Here is a 21,691-nt window from a genome sequence, read left to right on the forward strand (position 1 = left end):
TTTTTTTTGGCTGATCTATCACTTTCTTGAACCGTCCATGAAGGAAACACTGCCTTTTTCAGCTGCTGTATTAGGAAGTGGGGGAGTTGGAGCTGAGCTGATAAACGCTGCAGAGTGTGAAAGAGGATAGGAAGGAAATTTAGTACAAAAGAGCCCAGAAAGATGAGTCAGAGTCTGTGGGAAGAGTCATATTAAAGAGAGCTGTTTTCTATGCGTTGATAATGTGGACGGCTTTGAGTCATTTGCATGGCTGAGTGGGCTAACTGTGTTAGTGAATCATTCCGGCTTTGTTGTGGCGCTCGCTTCTGTTGGAGGCTAACGCAGGGTGAGCGAGGGTTTAGCTACCGCTGCTCTGCCTCACTGTCGGCGTTTCTCTCTCAGAATATGCTCATTTAGTAGGGTGGTAGGGACTGATAGTGGTTTCTGACACTCTTATCTATAAAAATGGACAAAACTACAGACAAATGGGGCCTTTTTACTGGCTACTACTGCTTTTAGCTGTGCAGTACCTGTTTAATGACTTTTATGGATCACAGCAGTGATGAATCCTCCTGAAGATTTCTGTGAAATAGAACATGCTTGTAATTTTTAGTTCATTTTTATTATTTTTAAACTCTGTCGTGTGGTCATTCTCGTATTTCATTGTTATGATTTGGTTAGTGGAGAAAAAGAGGGTTTGATTCTTAAAAAACGGCCAACAGAAAACTGTCCAAACAGGATTGTTTCATCTGTGATGTCTATGGTAGCTACAGCCATTGGTTGGCTCTCCCATTGGTTAGGACTTCAGGAGCTGGACTGAATGCCTTACCTGTTAGATTAACAACCATCATAATTAGAAATTGACGAGAAATCAACCAATCATGCTTTGATTCCCAATGGGACCAATTCTGTGAGGAAAAACAATGTTATTCTGGTCCTTCTGGAAGTTCTAGATACATCACTGACTGTTAGCTGTAGTCTAAGCAGGTTTTGGTTAGTTGTTAGGAATGGAAAACAGCGGCGGCAGCTCTTTACTGAAAACGTCACTATAAAGCTGATACATACAAGCTCAAAGCCCAATCCCATTTCACCCATCGCCCCTACCACTTAGTCCTACCCCTCTGTTTTGTGTGTTCACATCAAAGGGTAAGGTGTCACGATTGTTGTTGAGATAGAGGGGTAGGGTGAAGTGTTAGGGCTACATGACCCTCCAAACGGAGGTTTTTCAGAGACTCCAAACGGAGTGTCATGAGAAAAATGAAAAAAACGGTAAGATGGCTGAACAAGAGACCAAAGAAACTCACAAATGTGAGAATTTTCTCTGTTAAAAAAATCACGATAACCACTGTTTTAGTTTAATGTCGTTTGAATGTACTACGGTCCTTTTCTGCGTAACAAGCAAAAAAAAAATTGCTAGCAGTATGCTAATATCTTGGTAGCTAACTAGCTAAATCTCCCCCCCCCCTTGAAGGCGTATGATTCCCTAAATGTAACTAAAGCCCAGCAGTGAGGAGCTGAACTTTACCCTCCTCTGCTGTCACTGCAGACTGGCAGGGTCGCCTACAGAGCAGCGCTGGTAGCTGTTAATGAAGTAATGCTCTTTTTATTTGAGGGTCTCATTTCATAGAGGAAGATTTCAACCACTACAACTTGTAACTCAGTTCCAAGGGCCAAGAAGACACTCGAAAACAAGGGGTAGGGGTAAAAATAAGGAATAGAATTGAGCCGGTAAACTAGATTTTTCACCAAACTGTACCTGTAAGGTTGAGGAAAGAGTGTGTTGTTTGAACACATACATTGAAGTAGTACACTGAATCTTCAGCAGCCAATAATGCCTACAGATTATATATCTTGAATAATGTTCAGTGAAAAATAGATTTATTTTAAATTTAATGAAGTGGTTAAAAAAGGGAAATGCATTGTACTACATATTTAGCACTGTTGTCTCTTCTTAAAAGCTCTTCTCTCTACAGTCCTTCTCTTTCATTCTCCACGCTCCTGCCAGCTATGGCTGCTTTTCAGAGCTCAATCATAAGGCTGTCGTAATAGTATGTCGAACCGTTGTTATTACAGAAGCCTGTATGTGGGCCACGCTGCAGCGCCACTGCTGACCAGCAGAGGGAGCGCTAATCACACTGCAGTCCAAGCTAAGCACAGACGCTTCACCTTCCTGCATATTCACTGATGATTCTCCTGCCTTCATCTTATTCTGGACAGCGTTCATTCTTCTGACCGGTGCATGTTTAGAAAAAAATCGGACTGCCTCTTATTCGTCTGATTCATGACCTTATTCGTCTGATTCATGCTGGCGTAACAGTCCTAAAAGCAAAGGTTCCTTAATAGTTCTTGGCTTGATTGTACGGTTCTGGGAGATACCTTCAGTTGGTTTAGAACCTAAGCATCATCCTGCTGAATAAATGCTGAAATGCAATAAACTACACTCTTAAAAAGGTTAATCGTCAAGGGTTCTTTGGTAAAGAAAAAGGTTCTGTAAAGAACCATGTACACTCAAAGAACCCTTTGCATGATTAAATGTTTCTTTGCCACATTAAAGAGTTCTTCAGAATGTGCTGTAGATGGTTCTACATAGCACATTTATGAAAAGGTTCTATATAGCACCCAGAAAGGTTCTACTGTTATAAGCTTGACATTGTAACAATAGAGGAATCCTTTTCAATAAGGTTCTAGATAGAACTGTCTACAAAATATTAACCAATCAACGCTCAGTAGCAGCGATGCTAACCAATCAACGCTCAGTAGCAGCGATGCTAACCAATCAGCTCTCAGTAGCAGTAACGCTAACCAATCAGCGCTCAGTAGCAGTAACGCTAATCAATCAGCGCTCAGTAGCAGTAACGCTGACCAATCAGCGCTCAGTAGCAGTAATGCTAACCAATCAGCGCTCAGTAGCAGCAATGCTAACCAATCAGTGCTCAGTAGCAGTAACGCTGACCAATCAGCGCTCAGTAGCAGTAACGCTAACCAATCAGCGCTCAGTAGCAGTAACGCTAATCAATCAGCGCTCAGTAGCAGTAACGCTGACCAATCAGCGCTCAGTAGCAGTAACGCTAACCAATCAGCGCTCAGTAGCAGCAATGCTAACCAATCAGTGCTCAGTAGCAGTAACGCTGACCAATCAGCGCTCAGTAGCAGTAATGCTAACCAATCAGCGCTCAGCAGCAGTAATGCTGACCAATCAGCACACAGTAGCAGTAATGCTAACCAATCAGCACTCAGTAGCAGTAATGTTAACCAATCAGCACTCAGTAGCAGTAATGTTACCCAATCAGCACTCAGTAGCAGTAATGCTAAGCAATCAGCACTCAGTAGCAGTAATGTTAACCAATCAGCACTCAGTAGCAGTAATGTTACCCAATCAGTACTCAGTAGCAGTAATGCTAAGCAAACAGCACTCAGTAGCAGTAATGTTAACCAATCAGCACTCAGTAGCAGTAATGTTACCCAATCAGCACTCAGTAGCAGTAATGTTAACCAATCAGCACTCAGTAGCAGTAATGCTAACAAACAGCACTCGGTAGCAGTAACGCTGACCAATCAGCGTTTAGTAGCAGTAATGCTAACCAATCAGCGCTCAGCAGCAGTAATGCTAGCCAATCAGCACACAGTAGCAGTAATGCTAACCAATCAGCACTCAGTAGAAGTAATGCTAAGCAATCAGCACTCAGTAGCAGTAATGCTAAGCAATCAGCACTCAGTAGCAGTAATGTTAGCGTCCTGCTGCCCAAAACCTGTTTGCTGTAGAGAAGAGGAAACAGGTGAGTTTTCTTTTCTTTTTTAGTTCTACTTTCTGAAATTAAAGGAAAGTTCTGATTGACTAGATTGATTAGAAACTATTTTAACTTCCCGTTTTTAGCCTTTTAGCTCCACTCACCCCCATTCAGGATCACAGGTGCCCTCTGCTGTTCTGCGGTCCTGTTTTTCATATAATGGGGGAAATAGAGACTTCAGCAGATGTGATACATATACGTCTTTGAAATAACGTCAAAACTGTTATTTCTTCACATTCTGTGGATGATTTTAGTTTTGGAAGCTAAAAATCTCAGAAATTGCACTTTTAGGACTGTAATATGCGAATGAACCCCATTCTGACTGGCTGCCTCATTTAAAACACACTCTGAACTGAAACACTGCTTATATCTTCAGCATGAGTGGGCGGAGCTAAACTGCTGAATAGGCAAATATGTGCAGTGTTTTTTTTTGTGAAATCACAGAAGCAGTTTATTCAAAATCGCAGCTTAGTTTCCATATGTGGGCTGAACAGACTGAGCTGTGAACGGTGTGTTTTTAAAAACATGTTTCCAAAATAAATCAATTTGAAAAAATGAAGAATATTAATTTTTCAGTGTTATATATATATATGAGAGGGAGAGAGAGACAGACAGAAAGATATATACATATTTACGGGCCCTTTAACTGATCTCTGTGCTCTAAACATGTAAGGAGCGATAACTCAAAACTGTGCTGTTTAAATTAATGCATTGATTTTGAGAGAAAGAAAGAGCAGCACTGCTGTCCACACTGCCATCACCTCTGACCCTGACCTTTCCCTGACCCCAGTGAGAGTCAGTAAAAAGGAGGCTGTGTCCCAGTTTCTCTGTAAAGGGCTTCCCCCATCCTTCTCTCTCTCTCTCTCTCTCTCTCTCTCTCTCTCTATCGTCTCCCAAATTCCCTCTGTCTCTCTCTCTCTCTCACTCTCTCTCTCTCTCTATCGTCTTCCAAATCCCCTCTGTGTCTCTCTCTCTCTCTCTCTCCTCTCCCCCAACCCTGTCTCTCTTTCTCTCTCCCAAACTCTCTCTCCCTCTACTTCTTCCCAACCTTCTCTCCTTCTCTGTTCTCTCCCAACCCCCCCCTCTTTCTCTTTCTCTCTTCTCTCCCGAACCCTCTCTTTTTTATCTCTTCATCTCCCGAACTCTTTCTTTTTTTCTTTCTTTCTCTCCCCATCTCTCTGTTTTAATCCCTCCCTCTCCCAACATTCTTTGTCTCTCCTTCTCTCTCTCTCTCTCTCTCTCTCTCTCTCTCTCTCTCTCTCTCTCTCTCTCTCTCTGTCTGTCTCCTTCTCTCTCTCTCTCTCTCTCTCTCTGGGCTGGAAGGAGGTGATGCTGCAGCTCCTAAACAGCTCCGGTCGCGGTGCTGCCTCTGTTGCCATGGCAACCGCGGCTACAAGAGATGCTGCTGCTGCGAGAATCAGCTGCGTGGACGGAGAGCCGGTCAGTTAACACTGCTGATGTAACGACGGAGCGCTGCGTCGTTAACGCCGGGTGATAATCTGATAATTGGAGCGCGCGCGTTCAGACTGGAGCGTGTGTTTGTGTTTATGGGCTGATTTGTTGGTCCATTTGGACGAAAACTGGGGCGAAATGTTGCTGCAAAGCCTAAAAATAAAAGGGGAACTAAATGAGGAAAACCTGCCCCCAACACGCGACTGTGTCCTCGCACGGCCCCTCACGTGCGTCTTTAAACCCCCTCCCCCCGTTTTTCCGTGTGCATGGAGATGACATCATCCTCTAAAACCACATTACGTCATCTCTTTTCGGGACGCTTCTCGCGCTACCCCACCCTACTGCGCCCCCCACACCCCTCCTCTCTACACATACACACACGCGCGCGCCCGCACTTGTTCACCCTCACTTTCTACCATTGGCTCCTTATCAGCGCGCTGGCCCCGCCTCCTCTTGGCTCGCATTGGCTGAGAGGCCCCCTGTGGCTCGTCCTGATTGGTCCTCTTCCCGTCTGGCCGTGCATTTTCCAGATGACGTCACGGTGAGATTCCCATGATCAATATGCAGAAAATAGATTTGCATTTGAAAGAGGGGGGCGCGGGGGGGCGACCAACCCATAGACACATACTGAATACTGAAGAGGGAACACAAACATGGAACATGGCACCTTTTAAAAAGATGGTTCTTCAAGATTCTTTAGTAAAGACAATGGTTCTATATAGAACCATGTACATTCAAAGAACCTTTTGCATGCTTAAATGGTTCTTTGCATGGTGGAATGGTTCTTTAGACTGATGAACAATGTGTTGTATATGGTTCTATATAGAACCATTTTTGGAAATTGTTCTATGGAGCAACAGAAAGGGTTCTGCTATTGTTACTAGCTTGACATTGCACATAATAGCAGGTGCTTTTTCAAAAAGGTTCCCTATAGAACCATCTACAGCACATTCTGAAGAATGATTTCACCATACAAAGGTTCTATATGGAACCTTTTTGAAAAGGGTTCTACATAGCACCCTATTGTCACGATGTCAAGATTCACTCTTAGAAAAGATGGTTCTTCAAGGGTGCTTTAGTAAAGAAAATGGTTCTATATAGAGCCATGAACACTCAAAGAACCCTTTGCATGATTAAAGGGTTCTTCAGATTGATGGTGATGTGCCATAGATGGTTCCATATAGAACCTTCTTTAAAAGGGATGTATATAGCACCCAAAAAAGGGTTCTTCTATTGTGACAGGCTTGACACTATAAATAGTAGCAGAACCATTTAAAAAAGGTTCTATATAGAATCATATATAACACATTCTCCATCAGCCTGACGACCCATTTCACCATGAAGAGAACCATTTAATCATGCAAAGCATTCGTTAATGTGTTCATGGTTCTATATAGAATCATTGTGTTGAGTGTACAGCTGACCACAAGGCTTGGCCCGTAGTGTGAATTCAGGTCTGGTGGGCCATCAGATAATAGGAGCCACTTGAAGAAGTTCTTTTATATCATAATTTCAAATGATGCTCACTTTTTAAGTAAATTAGCAAATGGAAAGACTGTGAGTGTTAATTAAATGAGATTATTAATTGGGACATTAATGCCTTTATGGCATTTCACATATACAGCGGGGGTCCAAACGTCTGAGACCACTACTGAAAATGCTTCTATTTCGCATTCTTTTCTCATTTGAAGGGGAATTCCACTGATTTTTCAAAATTCTTGCAGAATTAAATGGTTAAGATGTGAACAGAGTCGTTCAGAGTGGTTTGGTGTGAAACGCTCTGTTCTAGAGAAACTTACAGTCAGAATTGTTTACAGTGGTGGTGATAGGAACCAGACGTCCACCTCTAAAAGCTCCCTCACAGAGAGTTATAACATCAAATGTCTATGAATTCACTGCCTGATGTCTGAGTTATGCCTCTGAGAGATTCCTCTGGTTCCTATCGCCAGCACTGTGAAGACGTCTGAGTCTCAATGAACCATTTCACACCAAACCACTCTGAATGACTCTGATCTCATTGATTTGAATTATGCAGAAATTTTAAAAAGTCGGTGGAGTTTCCCTTTAATACAAAATTTTCCTTTACAAATTATATTATCAGCAAGTTCAGAATTTCTCAGTATTTGGTGGGGACTTTTGAGACCCACAGTATTTGTGCCTTACACACAGAATTAGCTTCAGAGTTTATGAATACATATATAATGTAAACTAGGTATTTAATGGTATATACTGTAAATACTGGGCTTCCTCCAGGACAGCTTTGGAAGTAGTTACACCAACCCATTGACAAATCACTATTTATTATAATATTATTTACATTTGTTCTAATATTAGTGTTTTTTTTCTGTGCAAATAAACCGTTACAATGCAGATGAATAGATTTTTTTAATGTCCAGGCAGTGGAGTGAACTTCCAGTGGCTGTCCGAAGAGCGGAGTCCCCTCGCTGTCTTCAGATGCTGACTGAAGACCCCCAATGCCTGCTGGGTCCTGGTTCTGTACTGTGTCTCTTTCTTTCTCAGTATTAGATCCTTGTTTTCAGTGTTTTAGATTAAGGGTAGTTTGGACTCTTTTAAGCTCTCTGAGTGGAAAAGAGCGTCTGCTCAATGCTGTCAGAGTAAAATTTCTCAGGTGTCTAAACTTTTGCAGTTTATGAAGCATTTAAGGAATGAGGAGTGAATGCATATATATATATATATATATATATATATATATATATATATATATATATATACATACATATACATATACATATATATATATGTGTGTGTGTGTGTGTGTGTGTGTGTGTATATATATGTATATATTAAGCACATATGCATGTATGTATATGATATGTACGCAGAGCGCGCCTGTGTGTATATGTACCCACCTGGTGGCGCGCGAGAGCGCTCCTCAGGCTCCGGTTGTCCGTGGTAACGGCGGAGCAGCACTGATGTTGTTTATAGATGAGATTTGTATGAAGGGGGGGGTTGTTGGTGGGGGGGGGTGCAGGTTCAACCCAAGAACACCCGTATGAGGTTTTACCCATCATTATATTATTATTATTATTATTATTATTATTGGTGATAGCTTAGGTGTTTACATGCAGCCCGAGTGTGTAGCCTGCGTGTGTGTGTGTGTGTGTGTATGTATATGTGTGTGCGTGTGCGCGCATGCGCGCGCCTATAGGAGAAGGGTTTCTTTAAGACCGCGCGCGCACCTTTATTGCATGGGGGAGAGAGAGAGAGAGAGAGAGAGAGAGAGAGAGAGAGAGAGAGAGAGAGAGAGAGAGAGATTGTGTGTATGAGGTGTAGCGCTGAGTGAGAGAGTGAGTGAGGAGAGGAGAGGAGAGGAGAGGAGAAGAGGAAGAACGACAAAACCGGAGGAGAAAGGCGCTCCGGTTCACGATGACCTGCAGAGATTCTGGACCATGAGCAGGGTGCGCGTGCATGCTTTATCCTTTTTTCCCCTGTTTGTGTGTGTTGTCGCCCAGCTGTGAGGATAAGGATGGATGGATGGATGGATGGATAGATGGATTGATGTAAGGAGGGGGGTGGAAAGGGGTGGAAAGGGGTGGAAAAGGGGTCTGAATGGCCCTCGTGCACGGAGGATAATATCGATATTGCAGATAAAGCTGGATTATATCGTTTTTTTTTCCCTCGCACTGCATGTGCATCCGTGCATTCCGCGCGAGCTGTGGCACCGACAGGGAACACGTCACACATAGACTGTCTTCACAACATTACGCTCAGCACTGCACACTGGAGCAGACTGACGCTCGTTGCACTGGCATTGTTGTCTCTCGGTCCATTTGCACTGACAGCTAGTACTGTTACTGTTACTGCGCTGGCCTTAATAACGAGCAGTGACATGTTAATGTATTTTGCATATATTTTAAATGTATGTTTGCATTGTGGATCTCCTCCCCACGTCTGTCGACACACATACACACACTGAGCCCCACCGTCTCTCTCTCTCTCTCTCTTCTCTCTCTCTCTCTCTCTCTCTCCTGCGCCTCCATTATTAGCCTCATGACTAACAGCTCTGCACAGGAGAGCCAGCCAATATCAGGCAAATCATTCACAGCTATAAGGGGCTGACAGCGCTTTTTTCCTTTATGCTGTGTGCAAATCATCTGAAAAATAAGGGTTTGTGTACGAAAAAAAACCGAGCTGGATGTCTGTGTAGACATCTGGCTCAAATCAATGATGATAAAGCTGAAGTTGGCTTCGAATGTGCCGTTCCACCTTAAATGCTGCAGCAGTTACATGTCCATTTAAGGTGGAACGGGGAATTCGAATAAGATAGCTGGGGAATAAGACAGCTTGAGCGCTGGGTTTCATTCTCTCTTCTTCTTTTCTTGTCCTCCTCTTTTTTGTGTGGTACTGTCTCAGCCTGTGGCCTACCTACTTGAAGATTATAGCTGCCTTTCTTAGCCATCACCCCTGGCCTGTGTGGCTGGACAGTGCACTGCATATAAAGCTAACTGTAGCTCACACCTTTTATTTCTATCGTTTTTGATGGTCATGCTAAATGAATAGGTCAGTCAACAGCGCTAATGCTGGTAAAATTGAATTAAAACACACTAGCATTATGCAAATACACGGGTGCTAATGGTGGCTACTGACTTTCTTTCACTGTTAGCCATGTTAGCAGGCTTGGCCAGGCTATTTCCTTACTTTCTCACAGGAGGATGTAGCTTCTCGTCCCCCTAAAATGTGTGTAATAATTGTGATGGATATGACACATGATTAAATAGGATAAATACAACAATACACGTATCTACAGCCCTTTATTGTGTGTTATTATGGTGGCTTTGGGTCAGTTAGCTTCTTGAGACAGTGTCAGGCCACAGGCTTGGAGTTTTAGCTGCTTTGTCCCTCCTAACTGTGTAGTCCAGTTATCTTACCTGTTGTTTTACTGCTAGAAAGCTACACCTTCAGGTTCAGTCAGTAGCACATACCTGTAAGAATTTCTGTGTATTTAAACGTGACACAGGTTGACATGGTCTGTTTTACTACCATAGCTCTTAAACATCTATACCCTGAGAAGTCGAGTGTGTACTAAGGCCTTTGCAATATGACATTTATTGTGATATATCATCATATATCATGTATATCAGCACTTAAAGTACTCTGTACTAAAGAACTCTGACCAGCAGTATATTTCATTATAAAGAAAGCATAGAGGCCGTTTACACCTGGTCACTTCATGTGACTAGTATCTGGATTGCATCCTGGTAAGATTTTAGTCACATGCGTTTACACTTGGGAGTCACTAGTTAGTCGGACTGATTTATGATTACTGTGGGATGGAATATGCAAATCCACTCGTTAGGCGACAACCAATTACCAATTGTTATTCCGTTCAGCCTCGTTCTGTGCTGTGCTAAAGATGGTTGCTGCCTCGAAATTTGCAATTTTGCATGTCATTGTGCATTTCTTCAAACTTAGGGGAATCATGTGTATCCTCAAAGATAATCTTCAAAACAGACACGGATCACATGCCCAGTGAGGTGCTCTATGGGGAGGGGTTTCGGTTATACTGGGAGAAGTTTTGGTTGTACTAGGGGGAGTTTCAGGTGTACTGGGCGTAGTTTTGGTTGTAATAGGCAGAGTTTCGGTTGTACTGGGAGGTGTTTTAGTAGTACCGGGAGGGGTTTTGGTTATACAGGGGGGGTTTTGGCTGTACTGGGAGGAATTTCATTTGTGCTGGGAACAGTTTCGGGTATACCGGGGGAGTTTCAGTTGTACTGGGAGAAGTTTTGGCTATACTAGGGCGAGTTTTGGTTGTCCTAGAGGGAGTATCGGTCATAATATGAGGAGTTTTGGTTATATTAGGGGGAGTTTCGGTTGTACTGGGAGGAGTTTTTGGTTATACTAGGGGGAGTTTCGGTCATAATATGAGGAGTTTTGGTTACATTAGGTGGAGTTTCAGTTGTACTGGGAGGAGTTTCGGTTGTACTGGTAGGATTTTTGCTGTTGAATGTGTCTTGGGGAGAGGATGTGTTTACCTGCTATAACATGAGGCTCAAATGCATCTTTTAGTCCATGTCCTAAAGTGGTCTGAGTGATCGGATTTATATCTGTTTTAAATGCTTCTTGGGTTTGTTTACACTTGCATTTTTATGTGGCTTGGCCTCCAGATATTAGCCTGGTACTCAAGATGCATGAAGTGTCCAGGTGTAAACAGGGTCATATTTACTCATTTTTGTTTGTTCCAACTTATCAAACGTTATAAAAACTAAATATCGTGATTTGTATCATGGAAATATAGTGAGGTATTGTAGTATCGCCCACCCCTAGCTATATAACTGAAATGTTATCACTTAATTACATAATGAATTGCACTGTTATTTACATACATTTTGTTAGTTTCACATATTTTGCAGTTGCGTCGTTACATACAAGAATCAACAAGGTTTTTCTGTTTGTTTCAGTGTCAAATGACAGAGACATGGAAAAATATAGGACAGTAACTTTCCTTTGAATTCAAATCATAATAAAAAATCTCCTCTTCCACATATTATCAGTAATGTGGCATGGAATCTGCCCTTTCAACCGCTTGAAAGAAAAACATGCTCAGATTTAGTCAGTACAAACCTGTAGTTTGAATGTGCAGCATGTGTTTCTGTATATTGAATAAACACAAATCTTTTATGCCTTCATCTCTGCTGCCCGTTAATAGTTTAGCATCAGAGAGTCTTTCATTTTGTATCTGAACACCTCGTTTCTGTTTGGGGTTTTTTATTTACTCCACCTCTTTCTATATTGCCAGTAAGGTTTCCTTGTGCAATGGCATGAACTACTTTTGTTTTTTTGCATGCCATTGTGCATTTCTTCAGACTTAAAGGAACCATGTGCGACTTGCGACATGATTATCTTTCTCATAGACATGGATCATGTGCCTGGTGACGTATTGCATGGGGAGGAGTTTGGGTTGTACTGGGAGGGGTTTCAGTTGTGCTGGAAGGAGTTCCAGTTGTACTGGGAATGGTTTTGTTTGTACTGGGAGGGGTTTTGATTATACTAGGGGGAGTTTCGGTTTTACTAGGGGAGTTTTGATTGTACTGGGAGGGGTTTTGATTATACTAGGGGGAGTTTTAGTCGTACTGGGAGGAGTTTCAGTTGCACTGGGAGGAGTTTTGGTTGTACTAGGGAGAGTTTCGGTTGTACTGGGGCGTTTCGGTTGTACTGGGAGGAGTTTCGGTTGTACTGGGAGGGGTTTTGATTATACTAGGGGGAGTTTTAGTTGTACTGGGAGGAGTTTTGGTTGCACTGAAAGGAGTTTTGTTTGTACTAGGGAGAGTTTCAGTTGTACTGGGGGAGTTTTGGGTTGTACTGGGGGAGTTTTGGGTTGTACTAGGGGGAGTTTGGTTGTACTGGGAGGAGTTTCAGTTGTACTAGGAGTGGTTTCGGTTATGCTAGGGGGAGTTTCGGTTGTACTGGGAAGAGTTTTGGTTGTACTAGGTGGAGTTTCGGTGGTACTAGGGGGAGTTGTGGTTGTACTGGGAGGAGTTTTGGTTGTACTGGGAGTGATTTTGGTTATACTGGGGGAGTTTCGGGTGTACTGGGAGGAGTTTCGGTTGTACGAGGGGGAGTTCGGTTGTACTGAGGGGAGTTTCAGTTGTACTGGGAGGAGTTTCGGTTGTACAGGGTGGAGTTTCGGTTGTACTGGGAGGAGTTTCGGATAGACATATATTATGTATAGAAGGTATAGAACTTTTAAGTTACATAAAGGTTATTTAGGCCTTTAAGAGGTTCTTCACTCACAAATATTTTTTCAAACAGGGTTGTTCAGGGAACCAAAAGTGGTTCAGTGGCAGCTTTTTTAAGCATGTGCATGTAAAGAGAACTCTGGCAATAAGGTGATTCCAGTCCTAATCCTTTCCTCCTGTTCTCCACAGCTCTCTCACAGGCTTCAAAACCTGCTCCTCGGAAACCCACCTGACCTCTCCTGCCTTCTTCTGCTGCTTTCGTTCTTCGGTTGAAGAACTAGACTGTGCCCGCATTCTCCACCCAAACAAAGATAATTGAAGGGTAGAGCTTCGGGGTGTACCTCAGGTGTGACTGGGACTGGGACTAGGACTAGGACTGGGAAATCAAAGAAAAACAAAGAAAGATGGATGATTTGAAGAAAAGGAGAGAAACTCAAGAGCTTGTGAATGTCCATCTTTGAAGACGTTTGGACAGAGGTGTTGCTCGAAAGTGCGAGAAAGGAGAGCAGAAGGGAGAAACGCTCACAGTGTGTCACAAACTTCCTGAGCACCTCCTACAGACAAGCACACACACACATGACCAAGTGCTAATACATTCCTCATTCCCTCACAAATGCACACACCCACACTGACACATGCATGTGCAGACACTTTGCGACACGCTGCTAAGCCCTTAAACTCCAGTACATACTGAATAATTCAAAGCAGTTACTGGATAGTAAGCCTTACCATTAGTAACTGAATAATACGCCTGCAGTTTAAGAGGTTCAACACTTTTTACATTTCATTGTTGTTACTGATTAATTCATAATACTGGATAGTAGAATTTAGGGGGCCAAGCACTTTTTACAGGCCTTATAGGGACCCCACACATACATTCCTACACTCCTACGCCCACTCTCCGGCCTCAGGATGATGTGTGAAGTGATGCCCACCATATCGGAGGATGGACGTGGGGGAGGCGGCGGGGGTCCGTCCTCTCCGGCCGGCAGCGGAGGGGGTATGGGCGGTGGGATGGGGGGTATGGGTGGGTACGGAGGCCGTGAGTCTCGAGGCGGTGATGAAGGAGGCAGTACAGGGAATCTGGAGAGTCTGATGGTGAACATGCTGACGGAGAGAGAGCGGCTGCTGGAGAGTCTGAGAGAGACGCAGGAGAGTCTGGGAACCGCTCAGCTGCGGCTACGAGAACTGGGCCACGAGAAAGACTCACTGCAGAGACAACTCTCCATCGCACTGCCACAGGTACAGCACCCGCACAAACACATATACGCACTTACAGTAGTGTGCAGACGTCAAAGACCCCCCCTTCGTTTATTTAATTTCCAGTCAAAACAGCCATTAAGTACGAGCTGTTCATTTTCAGGAGATATTTCCGAGGAGATTAGATATAAACTGGATAGTAAGACATTAAAAAATACAGACAACTATGCAAGACCTGGCAGACACCAAATCTGCCCCCATCAGATAAACAGCACTTAAAGCTTTCATCTTTGAGAGAGAGGAGAAAATCAAGCTGCTTCAGATCTGAAAACATCCACAGGTGTTTCTGTCCATCCTTCCACTGTGAGAAGACGACTCAGCACTGTGGGTCTGAAAGGATGTGTAGCTGTCAAGAAGAACCTCACTGAGAAAAGGAGACGGACACATCAAACAAAGAAGCTGAACAATTTCTGATTACTTCAGAAAATGATCAACCAGCTTCTAAAATTAGAATTAAATAAAGGAAGGGTGGTCTTGTTTGATTGTTTGTCTAATATGCATATGGGCACGTTATTTTTACATATCATGTCATATATATATATATATATATATATATATATATATATATACACACATATACGTATGTATATATATATACACGTGTGTGATTGCTGATAGATTGCATGTCAGAGTGTAAGGTCAGAGTGATCAGCACAGTAAAGCTGGCAAATTTGAATAGTGCAACAAATTGTGGAAGATAAAAAAATGAGTAATTTATCTGAAAAACTGGGTCAGACAGGGTAAGGTTTTATTTAGAGTGTGCTGAACTGAGTGGCCAGTGACTAGACGGAAAAGGTGAAAAGTCTAATGGTTAATAACAGTGTGTACAGAGAGAGAGAGACAGGGAGAGAGAGAGAGAGACAGAAGATGATAGTGACCTGGTTTTGCCTGTGCTGACCTGTTCTGGCCTGTATCAGACCGGTCTGGGCTTTGTTACTGTGGCAGAATAGAGGGGTCTATATTCATACCGTCAGACCAACAGACAATTCCCCAGTCTGCACTGGGAACTTTTCTTTTTGCTTGCTTGACCTAATCTGAGACTCGTACCTGTTTGGGATGCTCTGTTTTCTGCTGTCGTTTGTCCAGTCTAGAGTTTGAGAGTGTAGTTCTAGTCTAGCCTGATCTGATATGTCCATCTTAATTTACCCAATTTCCTGCCTGACCCCAAATGTCGTCCATAAACCAAGACATGTTTGGTGTCTGAACTTTGCTTTTTTAGTTTTACACTGGAGCTACGAGGCTAATAGTTGGGATGCACGATCAGAATCAGCCACGATTGGAATCAACACATTTCAGAACATGAAATCAGCAATTGGCCAGTATATTGTTTAGATTTTTTTCTGATCTGTGGTCAGTTCTATGTGGTAAAAACGGCGAGACAGGTAAGCGCACTCAGGCTGCTGCTACACCTGAACCAAAATGTCGTAGTGTAATTATACATGGCTCATTGTGCTGAACAGCCAATCGCCTCTTAATTTCAGTGTAGCACTTTATTTGAGTCCCTTTATTTAAATAGGCAACTGACTTAAATTTGAAACGTTATATGCCAGTTTGGCCCATAAAGAACAAAATTAACAAAAGGCTAATAAAAATCGTGCATCAGCCAATTTGTCTGTAAAGAAATCGCAGTTAGAACTAGCTATTAAAATTCATGATCAGTGCATTCATGGGAGCATATACACCACCAATCAGCATTGTTTAATTCATGTTTATTGATAACAGTTTATCATACAGTGTCAGAAGCCACATAATCAAGTCTGTTAGAGATACTGAAGAACTCATGGTTTGAGGGTGAGTGTGTGATGATTTAGGCACCATGCTAACTGGTATATGTAAGCTTCCATTACATGTTAGCTACATTAGCCTTGTAGCTCAAGTGTAAAATCAAAGAAGCAAACTTCCAAACACATCATGGCTGATTGACTGTACTCTGTGAGGTCAGAGGGATATTTGATTTTTGGCCAGACTGTTACTGTCTCTGAGGTTGTGTGACCTGAATGGTGTTGTTACTATTAGGAATTCAAGGTAAATTGTGATAAAGGTAATAGTGATGGAAATATGTTTGTCCCTCACAGTGCAGACGTGTTGTAATATTTAGTGTTTCTGTTTTTTTTCACTGACTGACCAGCTATTTTGCTGACTGTATAAGCATTTTCCAATGGTCACAGCCTGAAAACACACACACACATACACACATACACACACACACACACACACACACACATATGTGTGTGTATAGATCTATATATTTATATTTATTTATTTATTTACATTTATTTTTTGGCACGGTGGGTAGTTCTGTCGCCTCACAGCAAGAAGGGCCTGGGTTCGATTCCCGGGCTGGGCGACCAGGGTCCTTACTGTGTGGAGTTTGCATGTTCTCCTCATGTCTGCGTGGGTTTCCTCCCACAGTCCAAAGACATGCAGTCAGTTTAATTGGAGATGCTAAATTGCCCCTAGGTGTGAGTGTGTGAGTGAATGTGTATGTCTGTCTGTCTGCCCTGTGATGGACTGGTGACCTGTCCAGGGTGTATGTAAGGATAAGCGGTTTAGAAGATGTGTGTGTGTGTGTGTATGTATATATATATATATATATTTATATAAATATGCATTTAATATATATAAATGTCTGCATAACTAAGTGGTTAAGATGTAAACAGAGTCATTCTGAGTGGTTTGGTGTGAAACTCTTCACAGTGGTGGTGGTGGGAACCAGACGTCCACCTCTAAAAGCTCCCTCACAGAAAGTTACTACATGGTTATGAATATGTTTCCTGATGTCTGAGACATTGTTTTATTTGTTTTATGATAGTTCCACAAAGCTTTTGGCCTAAAATGTAGTATTTGTAAAAGCACATTCATCATGGAGAGATATTTGCAAGTTGTTGTGAGGCAAAATAGTCCTGGAAGAAACCTTATTGTTTTCAGATTTTCCACAATTTTACCATCATCAGCATTACATATAAAACCTCAGGAGACACTGGTGGTTGTGGACAGTAAATAAAATGGATATCTTTGTGTTATGGCACTGTGATGCCTGGTTCCTATCACCACGACTGTAGAGAAATCTGAGTCAGTAAGTTTCTCTACAGTGGAGCGTTTCACGTAAAACCACTTTGAATCATCAGTTTACTTCAAATGATTGAATTATGCAGACATTTGAAAAATCAGTGGAATTCCCCTTCAGCATTTTTAACACTCGTCATGCAGACATATTCGATATTTTTTTTGTTTTTTCTTTTTCCAGTTTTTCCGTCTGAGACCAGGCTTTTGCAGGCTGGGCAGAGGTGTAATTATATTTGAACATGATTGAGAAATTGCTGCTAATGTTTTTCGGCTTCACGGCTGGTGCTTTAGCACGTCAGTGATAGAGAGAGTGAAGCAGAGGAAGAGAGGGAGAGAGTGACATGATGAAATGGGTCTGGGTGCACATGTAAACCCATCCTTACCTCAAATGTAGTCGATCAGCCGAGACACGTTTGGTGAGGTTTGCTCCGTTAGTCTCAGCACTAGAGCTACGAGGCTAATGCAGCTAACAAACAAATGAAGCTTAGAGCTCAGCTGTTAGCATTATTCAAAGTAAACCGTCACACAGTCGTCTCAAACCGTGTGGAGGTGTTCAGTATCTCTAATATACTAGATTTTGTGGTTTCTGACTCTGTATGACAAACTGTTATCTATTAAAAAGGACAGAAGCACATTAGCATAGCTAAGAACAGTAGCAGCACCTTTGCCTGTACTTTAGTCCACGTTTATAGAGAACAGTGTATCATACAGTGTCAGAAACCACAGAATCTAGTCTATTAGAGATTAATAAACACCTCCACACTGTTTGAGGCGAGCGTGTGATGATTTAGGCATGCAGTTAGCACCATGCTAACAGCTAAGTGCTATATCCTCCACTGTAAGCTACATTAGCCTTGCAGCTTCGGTGCTAAAACTAAAGAAGCAAACAGCAGACACCAAACATGACTTGGCTTATCAACTATATTTGATGTAAAGGGGCTAATTTGATATTTGGCCATCACATTAAGGCCCTTTTGTAGCGTATAGGATGTACCAAGAGAGTCAGCATAGAAGAAAAGGCCACATGATCACAGAGTTATGGGAATTTGGTGCCAAATGTAATTCCAGCCCAGTCTCAGTGAGGTTCACTTCCACAATGCCAAAGTGCGACGGGCCCACTGAGTTACCATCTGTAGCACCAAGCTTATCTCTCTCTCTTTCTATTTTCTATCTCTCTCGTATCTTTTTCTCTCTCTGTTTCTCTCTCACTTTCTTTCACACACTGTTATCTTTGCATGGCTGGTTATTGTTCAGTTGAGTCCATTTTTATTGTTTGTCCTTCTGTAAATACTCAGACTGCTTGATTACTCCATTAATCACTAGTATAATAAATGAATCACTTCAGCCCGTTTGATTTGTTTTTAGTAGAGTCGGCCCAAAATACTCGAGGATTTAAATGTAATACTGATATTCATTTCCTTATTTTGTATTCAGAAGCTTCATCCTTTGTTAACCCTTTAGGCTGGCTTTACACTTTCAGAAATAAAGGTAGTAAACTGTCACTGGAGCAGTACCCCTCATCTCACTGGGGTGGTTCCCTCAAGGGTCCATCTCAGTACCTTTAGTCAGGGAACATAACTGAACCATAATCCATTGAAATTATATTTTCTAAGCTGTACTGACTCCACACACCCCGTCTCGTCTCCAGGCTTTTATTTTACTGTTCTGTTTTAAAACATTCGGTTATGAAAAGGTACAAATACGAACTTTTCACCTGGAAAACGTATTTAAGGTTCACAATCAGACCTTAAAACCACTGTTGTACTTTCGAGGGAACACTTACTTTGTTGAATGAAAAATGTACCTTCACAGAACCTTTATTACTAACAGTGTAGGCGGTAAGCTTTCATGCAACTAGTTGCATAATTTCTGTGCAACTTGACAGCTACTCGAAGCAGTTCAGAAATATGCAACACATTCAGTTACTCGTAATTTTTGATACCCTGTGTCACATGATGTAATTTGCATATTTGCAGCATTTTTATCATGTTTTTTTATTTTTTTCAGCTCTCATTTCCAGTCTTTTTTACATATCTTTATATCTGTCTTTTATCTATCTAGGGTTATTTGAGGTTTTATGTGTTTAGTGTGAACCTTTGAAAATGAATGTTTAAGTAGCTGTTACAGTTATAACCGACTTTTTGTACATATATTTATATAGTATTTCTAGTGGAGTAATCAAATGTGTTGCATGCAAGTGTGATTATTTTTAAATTGCTTTGTGTCAAGTTGCACTGAAATTATGTTGCATGCAACTATTTATATAGTATTTCATGTCATACATTTCCTTATTCTTTTCTTATTATTGTTGTTATTATTATTTTTACCTTACTTATGTGTCTCTGTATTTGTTTTGTATGTATGCTGCTGAAACACTATTTTCTTATGGAACTTAATAAAGTTTTATAATAGAAGAATAAACAGTGGCACAGGGAGCCGTTTAAACAGCTGTTAGCATTTAGTATTAGCTGGCTAGTTAATGCAGCTGGTTACAGAAACAAACTCATATTTTTTGCCATTAAGTGGAAAACATCAGGAAATCATCCGGTAGATAATCTTTTTTTATTTTGTCCATTGATCTGATGAAATCAATGGTTTGAAAGTAAGTCGTTCGACATGATTGTGTAATACTTATTGGCTGTTTCATGAAAATTGTGCCATGATGTTGAGACGATTGCGGCTGAGTTTCAAAAGACTTATGGGACGCTTTGTGTTATACAACTTAAGTGAAATTTAGGTTCATGTAAGTTTCAAGCAACCATTATCCTTTCTTATCTGACATAGTATTACAGCACATCTCGTCTCTCGGCCTCTTTGGGACATCCATCATAAAACAAGTAAATGTGTAAATATTTGTACAAATCATATACTGGAATACACACACACACACACACACACACACACAGTGTCTAACCCGCTTATCATTCTGGGTCGTGAGCGCAAGCCTATCCCAGCACTCATTGGGCGGAAGGCAGGAAACACCCTGGACAGGTCACCAGTCCATCGCAGAGCAGACAGACAGACGTACACATTCACACCTAGGAGGAATTTAGAGTGTCCAGTTGGCCTGACTGCATGTCTTTGGACTGTGGGAGGAAACCGGAGGACCTGGAGGAAACCCACGCGTACACGGGAATATACTGGAATATTTTAATTAAAAAACAAACTATGTAACATAAATTAACATAGTTAAAGAAAGTTTAATTATAAAAAGGAAATATTGACTTACTAAGACTTAAGATAAGTCTTCGTAAAGGGCAACAAGTATTCAAAGCTTGTAAAATGCTATTCTGGCCAGCACTAGAGTTAAGGCTCGCTTCACGTAGTAAAACTTTAATGCAACTTTAGTTGCTTGAAACCTTCATGAAGCCAAATTGCAGCAACTCATTTGAAACTCTGCAGCAACGGTTGCAAACATCTCAACTTCATAAAACAAGTTCTAAATGTTGATGAAACAATGTGTAATCATGTCACACGACATAAATAAATTATGTATTTCACCGGATCAATAGGCAAGAAAATAAAGAAGAAAATGGTTTGTTGGGTGGGGGAAAGTGAGATCCCTGCAAGGCTGGTAGCTTTTTATTTTGGAAGTTTCCAGATCCATGACAACAAACTTGAGTTTCTTGAAGGTAACGTTTCTGTGAACTGCTGGCTTAACTAGCCAGCTAATGGTGTACCGTTTAAATGACTGTCTGTCCCAGTGTTTAGTCTTCTGTGTTAGGATGCGGGAGTAGTTATCTGTGTAGCCGTATTTGTTTTGTCCTCTCTAGACAATCCCTAAATTTACACAGTTCACAGATTGGCATCAAGTACAACCATAATGTATCACCTCACATATTACTTTATATAGTGACGTTACGAACACAGTTGCACGCAACACACTTGATTACTCCACTAGTTAAACAAATTGGCAGCTGATATTAAAATATATGAGCTGCCAATTTGGTGAACTAGTGGAGTAATCAAATGTGTTGTGTGCAACTGTGATTGCTTTTGAATTGCTTCGTGTTGAGCTGCACTGAAATTATGTTGCGTGCAACTAGTTGCATGAAAGTTTGACCGTGTAAAGTTGTCCTTACCTTTGCTATGTTGCCGGGTGTGTTTTCTGCTCAACATGTGGCACTAGTTCTCAGACAGACATGTGTTTTGGCACATGAACATGTTACACGTGGTGTGTTGTGATGCAACAGAGGGAGTGAATGTGTGTCAGGTGTGAGTGTGTGAGTGTGTGTGTGTATGGAGGTGTACAGTAAGTGCCATATGGGGCCATATGTCAGCTTACGCAACACAGTGTGTGTGTGTGTGACCCTGCAGTCAGGAGCTGCTCAGTGAAGCGTTCAGAATTCAGAATACCCGAATAAGGCCAACAAAACAAACCAGCACATTCTCACACTCTCTTAGGCTGCCTTTGTACAGTGAGGCGTTCATGCAACTAGTTGCACGATG

The 21,691-nt window shown here is 41.8% G+C and overlaps 1 protein-coding gene across 1 annotated transcript in view; it reads left to right on the forward strand.

Annotated features, from left to right (window-relative positions):
* The first annotated feature begins 8,513 nt into the window (after nt 1-8,513).
* ppfia3 (PTPRF interacting protein alpha 3) overlaps nt 8,514-21,691 on the forward strand; it is a 71,451-nt gene continuing 58,273 nt past the window's right edge. Inside the window, exons 1-2 of the mRNA XM_036589873.1 lie at nt 8,514-8,638; nt 13,106-14,158. Of these exons, the coding sequence (XP_036445766.1) occupies nt 13,829-14,158 (330 nt within the window). The 5' untranslated portion in view covers nt 8,514-8,638; nt 13,106-13,828. The remainder of the gene's footprint in view (nt 8,639-13,105; nt 14,159-21,691) is intronic.

Source organism: Colossoma macropomum, unplaced genomic scaffold (assembly GCF_904425465.1).
Source record: "Colossoma macropomum unplaced genomic scaffold, Colossoma_macropomum, whole genome shotgun sequence".
In the NCBI taxonomy this organism is placed as follows: Eukaryota; Metazoa; Chordata; class Actinopteri; order Characiformes; family Serrasalmidae; genus Colossoma; species Colossoma macropomum.